The sequence below is a fragment of the Bufo gargarizans genome, chromosome 1, assembly GCF_014858855.1.
Source record: "Bufo gargarizans isolate SCDJY-AF-19 chromosome 1, ASM1485885v1, whole genome shotgun sequence".
Lineage (NCBI taxonomy): Eukaryota > Metazoa > Chordata > Amphibia > Anura > Bufonidae > Bufo > Bufo gargarizans.
The window spans coordinates 537,379,391-537,392,954 of NC_058080.1; the positions used below are offsets into that span (position 1 = coordinate 537,379,391).

General features: G+C 44.5%; 1 protein-coding gene across 2 annotated transcripts in view; it reads left to right on the top strand.

Moving 5' to 3' along the window:
* Nucleotides 1-2,717, top strand: part of LOC122934217 (serotransferrin-A-like) — a 90,146-nt gene extending 87,429 nt beyond the window's left edge. For both annotated transcript variants that reach the window (XM_044289520.1, XM_044289528.1), the window contains exons 16-17: nt 1,961-2,150; nt 2,429-2,717. In XM_044289520.1, the coding sequence (XP_044145455.1) occupies nt 1,961-2,150; nt 2,429-2,487 (249 nt within the window). In that variant the 3' untranslated portion in view covers nt 2,488-2,717. The remainder of the gene's footprint in view (nt 1-1,960; nt 2,151-2,428) is intronic.
* Nucleotides 2,718-13,564: the final 10,847 nt, after the last annotated feature.

Consider the following 13,564-nt stretch of genomic DNA (forward strand, 5'->3'; position numbering starts at 1 on the left):
ACACGCACTCATGCAACCCCATACCATCAGAGATGCAGGCGTCTGAACTGAGCGTTGATAACAACTTGGGTTGTCCTTGTCCTCTTTGGTCCGGATGAAATGGCGTCCCAGATTTCCAAAAAGAACTTTGAATCGTGACTCGTCTGACCACAGAACAGTCATCCATTTTGCCACACTCCATTTTAAATGATCCCTGGCCCAGTGAAAACGCCTGAGCTTGTGGATCTTGCTTAGAAATGGCTTCTTCTTTGCACTGTAGAGTTTCAGCTGGCAACGGCGGATGGCACAGTGGATTGTGTTCACTGACAATGGTTTCTGGAAGTATTCCTGAGCCCATTCTGTGATTTCCTTTACAGTAGCATTCCTGTTTGTGGTGCAGTGTCGTTTAAGGGCCCGGAGATCACGGGCATCCAGTATGGTTTTACGGCCTTGACCCTTACGCACAGAGATTGTTCCAGATTCTCTGAATCTTCGGATGCTGTTATGCACAGTTGATGATGATAGATGCAAAGTCTTTGTAATTTTTCGCTGGGTAACACCTTTCTGATATTGCTCCACTATCTTTCTGCGCAACATTGTGGGAATTGGTGATCCTCTACCCATCTTGGCTTCTGAGAGACACTGCCACTATGAGAAGCTCTTTTTATACCCAATCATGTTGCCAATTGACCTAATTAGTGTTAATTGGTCTTCCTGCTCTTCGTTATGTTCAAATTTACTTTTTCCAGCCTCTTATTGCTACTTGTCCCAACTTTTGGGGGATTTGTTGACACCGTGAAAATTTGAATCAACGTATTTTTCCTTTAAAATGATACATTTACTCGGATTAAACGTTTGATCTGTCATCTACGTTCTATTACAAATAAAATATTGACATTTGCCATCTCCACATCATTGCATTCAGTTTTTATTCACAATTTGTTTAGTGTCCCAACTTTTTTGGAATCCGGTTTGTATTTGTATTGCCCCACCTTCTGTCAATTTGGACCCACCTACAACACGGGGCCACTTTAAGTTCCCAGTCCGCTCATGCTCACCACCATGCGCGTTCCCCGTATTGTAAACCGTCTATGGTACAACACTTGTTGCCGAGTCTAGGGACAGTGAGGCCGGAGTTAAGCAGGGAAAGGATCCAAAGTGGTGCCTTCGTGGAGGAGGAGGTGAGTCCCATTCAATCCATCCGACACTAGGTAGCAGCTCTGAAGCGAGGGAGCTAGCTTGTGAGTTGGCTCCATCTTTGTCTTGCATGTTAGGTATGTCTTGCATGTCCCGGCATGTTAGGTATCAGGCGTGCTGTTAGGAGAGCTAAAATTGGGGCATCTGCTGGGGTATAGTCACTTTTTGTACAGAAGCAGTGCGGAGCAGTCAGTTCAAACATCCATATAGCTCAACAAGGCCACACTTTTGTCTAACTTCCTGCCACCTCTTGGATGGCTTACTTAGACCAATTTTGGCACAATGTGATGGAAGTAAAAAACGTCCCTATCCACTATGTCATACCCTGTGGAGCAAAAAGTGTCTAGAACACATAAAATTGTAGCAAGGAAGGCACGCTATTTTTATTTATTTTTTGTTGCAGATTTACTAAATCTTCCATTGAGCTACACAACAGATTCATGGGGGTGTCAGGGAAATCAGTCCCATTGCAGTTCTGTCACACTCAATGTTTTACAAAGATATTTTAAAGGCTTTAACCAGAATTAGAAAAAACATGGCTGCTTTCTTCTAGAAACAGCACCACATCTGTCCATCGTTTGTGTCTGGTATTACTGCTCAGCTCCATTGAAGTGAATTGGGGCTGAGCTGCAATACCACACACAAACGTGTAGTGCTGTTTTTGGAAGAAGTCAGCCATGTGTTCTGATCCTAGACAACCACTTTAAGTAATGTAGCTTCCATATGCTCACAATTGGCCTTTACATAAAATGTTGCTGTCTTTTATCTAACATCTCATTCTTAGGAATATTTGGGACCAAGCAAAGACTCCACTTTTCGGCTCTTCCAATCAGTGCAAAAGTATGGAGAGGGTGATCTGCTATTCAAGGATTCAACAGCTTGTCTTCTCCCAACTGGGCACTATGGACTTCAGGACATATTAGGAGACAGTTTCATGCAGCTTGCAGACTCGGTGTTTAACTGTACGCATGCAGGTATGTAGCAAATATTTCACATTTAGTTAATTTAATTTGCAACAATTCATATATTCTAAGTGCAATGAAAACAGCTAGCGGTTTATTTTTATACCGTTATTCGGCTATATATAATATCCTATGCACAAACGTTGCTGTCACTTCTTTATCAGCACCTAGTGCTCTGTATATCCATTCATCTACTTATTAATATTATTCTCAGTCTGTAATGTACACATTCAATTTGATCTGCAAATATTTCTTCTTAGTACCTATACATTTATTGATTTCTTTTCTAGGTATCTTAGATTTCTGCACTTCAGATATCTGCACAGAAAAGAAGAAGCAACTTTCATAACTTATATGCATTAGCAAAACAGACATTATGGGGCTGATTTACTAATACCGTCTAAGATGTAGATTGTGTTACTGTAGACTGAACAGATTGAAAAATGTGCACAGTGCTGGATGATAGACTAGAAAGCCTAAAGGTGCCCTAAGTTTATACCACATAGTTGCTTTTGGCAGTTTTGCAACTTAAAGGGAATCTGTCAGCAGTTTTGATAATACTAAACTGCACTAGGTAGGGGCTGGGGAGAGCAGTACAAACAAACCTTTTTTGAAGCTTTAATTATCAGGAGTAGTGTGAATATAAAGCATCCATCCTGAAGACTAGTGTTGATCACGAATATTCAAATTTCAAATTTTTATCGCAAATATCTGCACTTCGGGCATTTACGAATATTTAGAATATAGTGATATATATTCGTATTTTTTTTAAATCAGTACACATGATCCCTTCCTGCTTCTAGCTTGTGGGCCAATGAGAAGGCTGCAATATCTTTGACTTTAGGAGTACTGTTAATTGCGAATTTTCGTAATGCAAATTTTTATTGAGAATTTTTCAATTGCTGATTTCTGCAATCAAGAAAATAATGACTGGAGATAATGAATTCTCAAATTCGCGAATATTTGGGCGAATATTGGCAAATTTGAGAATTAGTTATCTCCAGTCAGTATTTTCTTGATTGCGGAAATCAGCAATTGAAAAAATGTGCAATAAAAATTCGCAATTAACAGTACTATATCACGAATTTGAATATTGCCCCTGCTGCTCATCACTACGGAAGACCACTACTATTGTCATTTGGGGAAGGGATATAATGCAACTACATTCAGAAAGCAGTTTACAATGAAGCCCCGCCTTCACTGAACTAGCAGAATCTACCAGAATAAAAGTTCATATTCACGCTACTCCTGATAATAAAAACTCCACAAAAAGTATGTTTTTTCTGCTCTCCCCAGCCCCTACCTAGTATTGACAGTAGTTTATCATGGTCAAAACTGCTGACAGATTCCTTTTAAGCCATGACTTATTCTGCCAAGGTATGCCCTGTTCCTGATAAACCATGCCCACATGATGAGTGAGGTACAAAATATGTCATATGGCACGTGCTGCAGGATTCCTGCTCAATTTGAGACGAAATTCTGGTGCATTTTCCTTAGTAAGGCTACATGCACACGAACGTATTTTGTATCTGCGTCTGTTCAGTTTTTTTTTGCGGATAGGATGCGGACACATTCATTTCAATGGGTCAGGAAAAAATGCAGACAGCACACCGTGTGCTGTCCGCACCAGTATGTCCGTTCGGTAGCCCCACAAAAAATAGAACATGTCCTATTCTTGTTCTTTTTGAGGACAAGGATAGGAATTGTTACAATGGATCTGCAAAAAAAAAAAAAACGGATGACATATGGACATCATCCTTATGTTTTTTTGTGGACCCCAAAACACATACGGTCATGTGCATGTAGCCTAAATCTGACTCTGTGTCTTAATTCCACTACACAATCCTCAGCACCTGGCATGGTCTTTACCTGAAATACTTTTTGTGGTGGTGTCCTAGTCTCTCCAATTTCTTACATATATTGCTATAACATACCTAGAAATTCTGTTTTATAGGCGCATTATAATAAGGGAAACCGCATATGGCAAAAGGCAGGCAAGTTTCTCTGAGAGGAATGCTCACAGACACATGGAGATTCAATATTGGCCCATACTAGGCTATGGGTTCAGTAATATGGCTGTGTGTATCAAGCCTTGTCCTTAGTGAGTAGATATTTGTGCAGCCCTTTCCAGCTCTGTGTATAGTTACTAATCAGTCACGTCAATGTACCTTTCAGTGAGGTTATGTAAATGTCAATTTACAACTGTTATATTACCGGTACATTTTTCATAAAACAGCTTTTAACCTATTTCACATTACAATGCAGCATAGCCAGCCCAGCTGCTATATGCTTTGTGTTATACCAATGTAACATTCTGAATATAGATATATACATTGTGATTTGATATTGTTACATTCATGTGCATAATCTTCAAATACATTCCCTTTCTTCTCGAAGAATGCGGCTTGAAATGACATAAGGTCAAAGTACATAAGATCCTCATTTGTGTGTGGATTTTTGTGCGTTTCTGTGTATCTACATGGCACCAAAAAACACAATTTCTAGCAGCTGTTATTGGTGCAGTTTTGAGGCGGTTTTGCAGCAGATCTCACCTTTCCTTATAAAAGGGTGAAATCAGCAAACAATTTTTAAATCCACATCCACAAAGTGTACATGAGATTTGTTTAATCTCATACACTTTGCTGGTACTGTACTACTTTGCGTGCAGGTACCCGAAGGCTAAATGCACACGGTTCAGATTTGTATGCAGAAAGTCTGCATTAAAAATAAAATAAAATTAAATAAATAAAAAAAATCACACATAAACCCGTAATCTTTATTGTGGTTTTGGTGCGGATTTTCTAGGGGAAAACCACTATACATAAGGTGTGGAATCACATAAGCAACTGACATCCTGCAGATTTTAAAATCCGTGCAACAGGTCAATTTCCTCACGTAAAAAATATGCAAAGTGAGATTTGACATGTAATATGCTGCAGTTTTTCTGCATGAAAAAAAAAATGCATGTAATCTGCAATGTGTGCAGATACCCTAAAGTTATTTTCCAGAAGTAAAATATTGATGACCTATCCTCAGGGTAGGTCATCAATTTCAGATCAGTGGGGGTCTGACTCCCAGAATCCCCGCCAATCAGCTGATGAAAGAGGCCATGGCGCTTTGGTAAGTGCTGTGGCTTCTTCCTAGGCTGGGGACGTCATGTTCATTGGTTTCATAGCCTAGGAACAGCTCAGTTCCATTCAAGTGATAAAGGGGCAGGGGCTGCAATACCTAGCAAAACCACTATACAATATATATGGCGCTGTGCTTGGTACACTGTGATGAGGCCACAACTTTGCAGAGTCTTCAAATAGCTGATTAGTGACAGTGATGGGAGTCAGACCCTCACTAATCAGATATTGATAGCCAATCCCAAAGAAACCCTAAGGCCGAGTTCACACGAACGTGTGTGACCTGTGCTCGTGCTGCGGCCCGCAAATAGCGGGCCGCGATGCACGATTGCCGGCCGTAGATCCGCTGCATCTGATCGCGGACCGATTCACTTTAATGGGTCCGCGATCCGCCCGTTCCGCTAAAAGATAGAACATGTGCTATCTTTTTGCGGAACGGAGGTACGGGACGTAACCCCACGGAAGCACTTTGTAGTGCTTCCGAGGGGTCCAGTCCCGTGTGGCCGTTCCGCGATTCCGGATTTGCAGACCCATTGAAGTGAATGGGTCCGCATCCGTGATGCGGAATGCACACGGAACTGTGGCCGTGTATTTTGGCCCGCGATTTGTGGGCCGCAATACGGCCACAGATCATACACGTTCGTGTGAACTCAGACTAAGGCTGAGTTCACACGGGCGAGATTTCCGCGCAGGTGCAATGCGGGAGGTGAACGCATTGCACCCGCACTGAATCCGGACCCATTCATTTCTATGGGGCTGTGCACATGAGCTGTGATTTTCACAAATCACTTATGCGTTGCGTGAAAATCGCAGCATGCTCTATATTGTGCATTTATCACGCAACGCAGGCCCCATAGAAGTGAATGGGGCTGAGTGAAAATCGCAAGCATCCGCAAGCAAGTGCGGATGCGGTGCGATTTTCACGCATGGTTGCTAGGAGACGATCGGGATGGAGACCCGATCATTATTATTTTCCCTTATAACATGGTTATAAGGGAAAATAATAGCATTCTTAATACAGAATGCATAGTACAATAGCGCTGGAGGGGTTAAAAAAAATAATTTAACTCACCTTAATCCACTTGCTCGCGCAGCCGGCATCTCTTCCATCTTCTTCTTTGCTGTGTACAGGAAAAGGACCTGTGGTGACGTCACTCTGGTCATCACATGGTCCATCACATGATCCCACGGAGGAGAAGAGACCAGGACGCTCCCGTAAAACAGGGATGGCACGTAACAAGGCGCAGTCGGCGACCGAAAGGCTCAGAGAGTTTGCCAGGTCTGATCCCCAAGATGGCGCCAGCCCTGGACCGCGTGCACCAGCGGCTCCCTCCTGGAGTGCATCTCCTGCTCCTAGTGAGGACGACATACCAGACGCCAAACCTTCACTCAAACAAGTGACCGAGCAGCTGCTCCAGGCGATAGCTACTTGCCGTTCCTCTTTGTCCGGGAAGATTGAGGAGGTGAAGATTGATATTGGCCTCCTGAGACATGACATGCAAAATATGCGTGATCGCATCGCGGAGGTGGAAAATCGTGTGTCCACGGTTGAAGACCAGCTGAATCCATTACTGGGTCGTTTAACTGAATTGGAGAAAAAGGTGGATTATTGGCAGCAAAAATGTGACGACTACGAAAACCGTTCGCGTCGCAACAATCTGCGCATAGTGGGACTCCCTGAATGTGCAGAGGGGAATAACCCTTGCGATTTCGTGGCAACATGGCTGCGAGCCACTTTTCCTGATGCTGTCTTCTCCGCTGCCTTTATTATTGAGAGGGCGCATAGAGTGCCTGCTAGGCCTCTGCTGCCTGGAGCACCACCGCGGCCATTGTTGGCGCGTCTCCTGACATCGGCGGACCGTGACCACATTCTTCAACTGGCTCATCGCAAGCAAGAGCTACGCTTTGAGGATGCAACGATTATGCTCTTTCCGGACTTCTCCGCAGAGCTCCAGAAACGTAGAGCGACGTTCACAATGATCAAGAGGCGCCTCAGTGATCAAAATCTCCCTTACTCTATGGCCTACCCAGCCAGGCTACGGGTAGTGGACGGGGACTCCGTTAAATTCTTCAACAATCCTGCTGAAGCCGCGGCCTGGCTAGATGGACAACCGCGCCCTGCAAGACCATAGAGATGAACACTATATGTTCCGTTTTTGGTGCTATCACTCGCACAGGTTTTTCTTATATACCGCTTATGTGTCTTACCCGTTATATAGTATATTGCTATCCCTGCTAGTGTTTTACACCACTTGATGTATGGTCCCTTTGCTGTGGAGGTGAAGTGGTTTGATCGTTGATACAAATGAAGGGTCTCTACCCTCAGATAGCTATATTTATGCAATGCAAAGTCAGGGCGCAAGCTTCTTTCTTTCTTTATTTCTCTACAGTGCAAAAGGTTAAGTTAACCAGTAGCACACCCAGTATACTGTTGTGCCACAGGATTTACCGCCGAACATCTCGATGCATACTGGCGATGCCCTGGATGTTCGGGGCTAGATCCAACTCTAGAATGTTCTCTCTGGAACTAATGTTTGTTGTTTATGTTTCACTAGTTAATAGCTACCTTCACATACTCATCCATGTACCAATATACTGTGTGGATGATCTGCTGGGATATGGCGGAAAAAGGCTGCATGTGGTTGTGGGTGGGCAGGGATTCTGTTACTTCGATGTGTCGCAATGGCAGAAATACGGTTGATGTCTTGGAATGTCAGGGGCCTTGGGAGTGTTAGGAAGCGTACTATGATGTTTTCAGCGATTAGGAGGTTTAATCCTCATATTTTGTGCTTACAAGAGACCCATCTACTCCATGATAAGACCAGGAGATTGTGTAGGCCATGGGTTCAATGGTCTAGTCACTCATGCTACTCCAACTTAGCCAGAGGAGTGTCTCTCATAGTCCATAAATCTCTAAGGTGGGAGGTTGAGAGACTGCAGGTAGACAGCACGGGAAGGTTCATTTTTGTAGCAGCATATACAGGGAGTGCAGAATTATTAGGCAAATGAGTATTTTGACCACATCATCCTCTTTATGCATGTTGTCTTACTCCAAGCTGTATAGGCTCGAAAGCCTACTACCAATTAAGCATATTAGGTGATGGGCATCTCTGTAATGAGAAGGGGTGTGGTCTAATGACATCAACACCCTATATCAGGTGTGCATAATTATTAGGCAATTTTCTTTCCTTTGGCAAAATGGGTCAAAAGAAGGACTTGACAGGCTCAGAAAAGGCAAAAATAGTGAGATATCTTGCAGAGGGATGCAGCACTCTTAAAATCGCAAAGCTTCTGAAGCGTGATCATCGAACAATCAAGCGTTTCATTCAAAATAGTCAACAGGGTCGCAAGAAGCGTGTGGAAAAACCAAGGCGCAAAATAACTGCCCATCAACTGAGAAAAGTCAAGCGTGCAGCTGCCAAGATGCCACTTGCCACCAGTTTCGCCATATTACAGAGCTGCAACATCACTGGAGTGCCCAAAAGCACAAGGTGTGCAATACTCAGAGACATGGCCAAGGTAAGAAAGGCTGAAAGACGACCACCACTGAACAAGACACACAAGCTGAAACGTCAAGACTAGGCCAAGAAATATCTCAAGACTGATTTTTCTAAGGTTTTATGGACTGATGAAATGAGAGTGAGTCTTGATGGGCCAAATGGATGGGCCCGTGGCTGGATTGGTAAAGGGCAGAGAGCTCCAGTCCGACTCAGGCGCCAGCAAGGTGGAGGTGGAGTACTGGTTTGGGCTGGTATCATCAAAGAGGAGCTTGTGGGGCCTTTTCGGGTTGAGGATGGAGTCAAGCTCAACTCCCAGTCCTACTGCCAGTTTCTGGAAGACACCTTCTTCAAGCAGTGGTACAGGAAGAAGTCTGCATCCTTCAAGAAAAACATGATTTTCATGCAGGACAATGCTCCATCACACGCGTCCAAGTACTCCACAGCGTGGCTGGCAAAAAAGGGTATAAAAGAAGAAAATCTAATGACATAGCCTCCTTGTTCACCTGATCTGAACCCCATTGAGAACCTGTGGTCCATCATCAAATGTGAGATTTACAAGGAGGGAAAACAGTACACCTCTCTGAACAGTGTCTGGGAGGCTGTGGTTGCTGCTGCACGCAATGTTGATGGTGAACAGATCAAAACACTGACAGAATCCATGGATGGCAGGCTTTTGAGTGTCCTTGCAAGAAAGGTGGCTATATTGGTCACTGATTTGTTTTTGTTTTGTTTTTGAATGTCAGAAATGTATATTTGTTAATGTTGAGATGTTATATTGGTTTCACTGGTAAAAATAAATAATTGAAATGGGTATATATTTGTTTTTTGTTAAGTTGCCTAATAATTATGCACAGTAATAGTCACCTGCACACACAGATATCCCCCTAAAATAGCTAAAACTAAAAACAAACTAAAAACTACTTCCAAAAATATTCAGCTTTGATATTAATGAGTTTTTTGGGTTCATTGAGAACATGGTTGTTGTTCAATAATAAAATTAATCCTCAAAAATACAACTTGCCTAATAATTCTGCACTCCCTGTATTAATTGTGTGTTATATGTTATACTGGGAATTTATGTTCCTCCCCCTTCCTCCCTCCAAGTGATGCATCAGGCGATATGTTTTGCCGCCACATTTCCCGCAGCGAGGGTGATCTGCATGGGGGACCTAAACATGACCCTGCATCCACAGCTGGACAGATTTCAAGGGGTGGGACTAGCACAGGACACATCACAGACGGAGGCACCCTTGTCCAGACTGGTGGCAGAAGTGGGGTGGGTGGATTTGTGGTGCCTTAAATACCCAGAAGTTAGGGCATACTCGTGCCAGTCAGCGAGTCATCACTCCCTGTCCCGCATCGACTATGTCTTTGGTAGCTCCACTGTGGGTTCACTCCCCTATCGGGTGGAGTATGGTGCTAGAGGAGTATCAGACCATAGCCCTCTCCTGTTGTCCATACTAATGTCCGCTAGGGGTGGGGGCCGTTCCATGAGGGTGCACCCCTTCTGGCTTACACTGTTTCCACCCTCGGATCGTATCCCGGACCAGTTAGCTATGTTTTGTCCGACCATGCCGCTTATATTGATAAGTCAGTAGTATGGGAGACGCTGAAGGCCTATTTGAGGGGGTGTCTTAGATCTTCTATCTCGTTTATTAAGCGAAACTCTGCCAAACAAGAAAAATAATTGGCTGAGGAATGCGCTGAGAAAGAGAGGCTGTATGTTGCTGTCACGAGGGTGTCAAGAACCACGCCTGACTCCGTTATACCCGGGGTCAGGAAGTCGCAGCGGTTGGCTGCGCGCTCTATGTAAGATAGGGCTGTTTCCTTATGGTAGCTTTCTGGGTTTGCTTTGCAACCCTTTTTGGCTCACTCAGGGATCCGTAGCTCCTTCTCCTCAGCTGTTCCTTGTCCAGCACTCCCAACCTCCTTATATTCCCCTCTCACACTTCTCTGGTTGCCAGATATACAGGGAGTGCAGAATTATTAGGCAAGTTGTATTTTTGAGGATTAATTTTATTATTGAACAACAACCATGTTCTCAATGAACCCAAAAAACTCATTAATATCAAAGCTGAATATTTTTGGAAGTAGTTTTTAGTTTGTTTTTAGTTTTTGCTATTTTAGGGGGATATCTGTGTGTGCAGGTGACTATTACTGTGCATAATTATTAGGCAACTTAACAAAAAACAAATATATACCCATTTCAATTATTTATTTTTACCAGTGAAACCAATATAACATCTGAACATTCACAAATATACATTTCTGACATTCAAAAACAAAACAAAAACAAATCAGTGACCAATATAGCCACCTTTCTATGCAAGGACACTCAAAAGCCTGCCATCCATGGATTCTGTCAGTGTTTTGATCTGTTCACCATCAACATTGCGTGCAGCAGCAACCACAGCCTCCCAGACACTGTTCAGAGAGGTGTACTGCTTTCCCTCCTTGTAAATCTCACATTTGATGATGGACCACAGGTTCTCAATGGGGTTCAGATCAGGTGAACAAGGAGGCCATGTCATTAGATTTTCTTCTTTTATACCCTTTCTTGCCAGCCACGCTGTGGAGTACTTGGACGCGTGTGATGGAGCATTGTCCTGCATGAAAATCATGTTTTTCTTGAAGGATGCAGACTTCTTCCTGTACCACTGCTTGAAGAAGGTGTCTTCCAGAAACTGGCAGTAGGACTGGGAGTTGAGCTTGACTCCATCCTCAACCCGAAAAGGCCCCACAAGCTCCTCTTTGATGATACCAGCCCAAACCAGTACTCCACCTCCACCTTGCTGGCGTCTGAGTCGGACTGGAGCTCTCTGCCCTTTACCAATCCAGCCACGGGCCCATCCATCTGGCCCATCAAGACTCACTCTCATTTCATCAGTCCATAAAACCTTAGAAAAATCAGTCTTGAGATATTTCTTGGCCCAGTCTTGACGTTTCAGCTTGTGTGTCTTGTTCAGTGGTGTTCGTCTTTCAGCCTTTCTTACCTTGGCCATGTCTCTGAGTATTGCACACCTTGTGCTTTTGGGCACTCCAGTGATGTTGCAGCTCTGAAATATGGCCAAACTGGTGGCAAGTGGCATCTTGGCAGCTGCACGCTTGACTTTTCTCAGTTCATGGGCAGTTATTTTGCGCCTTGGTTTTTCCACACGCTTCTTGCGACCCTGTTGACTATTTTGAATGAAACGCTTGATTGTTCGATGATCACGCTTCAGAAGCTTTGCAATTTTAAGAGTGCTGCATCCCTCTGCAAGATATCTCACTATTTTTGACTTTTCTGAGCCTGTCAAGTCCTTCTTTTGACCCATTTTGCCAAAGGAAAAGAAGTTGCCTAATAATTATGCACACCTGATATAGGGTGTTGATGTCATTAGACCACACCCCTTCTCATTACAGAGATGCCCATCACCTAATATGCTTAATTGGTAGTAGGCTTTCGAGCCTATACAGCTTGGAGTAAGACAACATGCATAAAGAGGATGATGTGGTCAAAATACTCATTTGCCTAATAATTCTGCACTCCCTGTAGAGCTTCCTGCCTGGACTTCTATACTGACCCACTGGAGCTGTGTTGCTACGTTCTCTGGTTGTTGGTCCAGAACGTTTCCCTCCGGATCCCTGTTGGACCTTTGTGGTCTGCTGTGGTCGCCCACCTGGGTTTATGTGTTTGTCTGTCCTCTCCCTGGTGTTTCCCTCTTAGTGTCAGTGGTGCGGACTAGCGATCCCACCTGCCCGTTCGCTATCTAGGGCTCATTTTAGGGAAAGCCAGGGTTTAGGCACGTGATCGCCTCACGGGTTAGGAACCCGTCTAGGAACGTCAGGGCAGTCAGGTGCCAGCCGCAAGGTGAGTCAGGGGTCACCACCTTTCCCTCTCCCTTGGGCAGGGCTTTCCCTTTTCCCTCCCTGTGCGTGACGCCAGTCATTACATTATATCTGGCCCTTATTTTGTGTAGGTAAAAATATTTTTTTTTTTACCTACTTAGAATCCAGTATGGATCCAATTGCTGCTCTGTCCAAACAATTTCATGGCCTGTCTTTGGAGGTGGCAGGTTTGAAGGCGTCGGTCCTCCAGCAACAGCAGCAATTACAACTGACCGCAAGCCCAGCGGTTGCTACTGGTAACCAGGTTGTTGCGGAACCCAAGGTCCCTCTCCCTGACAGATTTTCTGGGGAAAGGGACACGTTTTTGACATTCCGTGAGGCCTGTAAATTATATTTCAAACTGCACCCTTACTCCTCTGGTAATGAAGAACAGCGGGTGGGGGTTGTTATTTCCCTGCTGCAGGGGGACCCGCAGTCCTGGGCGTTCTCTTTACCCACTGATTCCCAGGCTCTCCGGTCAGTGGATGAGTTTTTCGGGGCCTTGGGTCTCATATATGACGACCCTGACCGAGTCGCACTGGCTGAATCAAGATTACGGAGACACCTACAAGGAGAGCGGCCGGTAGAGGAGTATTGCTCTGACTTCCGTAGGTGGGTTACGGATACCCAATGGAACGACCCGGCTCTCAGGAGTCAGTTCTGCTCTGGGTTATCCGAAAGGGTTAAGGATGCGCTTGCATTATATGAGACCCCCTTTTCCCTTGATGCGGTTATGTCCCTTTCTATCCGAATAGATAGACGCCTTAGGGACAGGTTGAAAAAAAACGGAGCAATTGGTAACCTTTCCCAAGCAGCAGTTAGTCTGTACTGACTTAGACGAGCCAATGCAGCTAGGAGGAACTACTCGCCAGGTCCGTCCTCCTGAGGCTCGCCGTAGGCGTGGGGCTTGTTTTTTCTGTGGGGGGAGGGG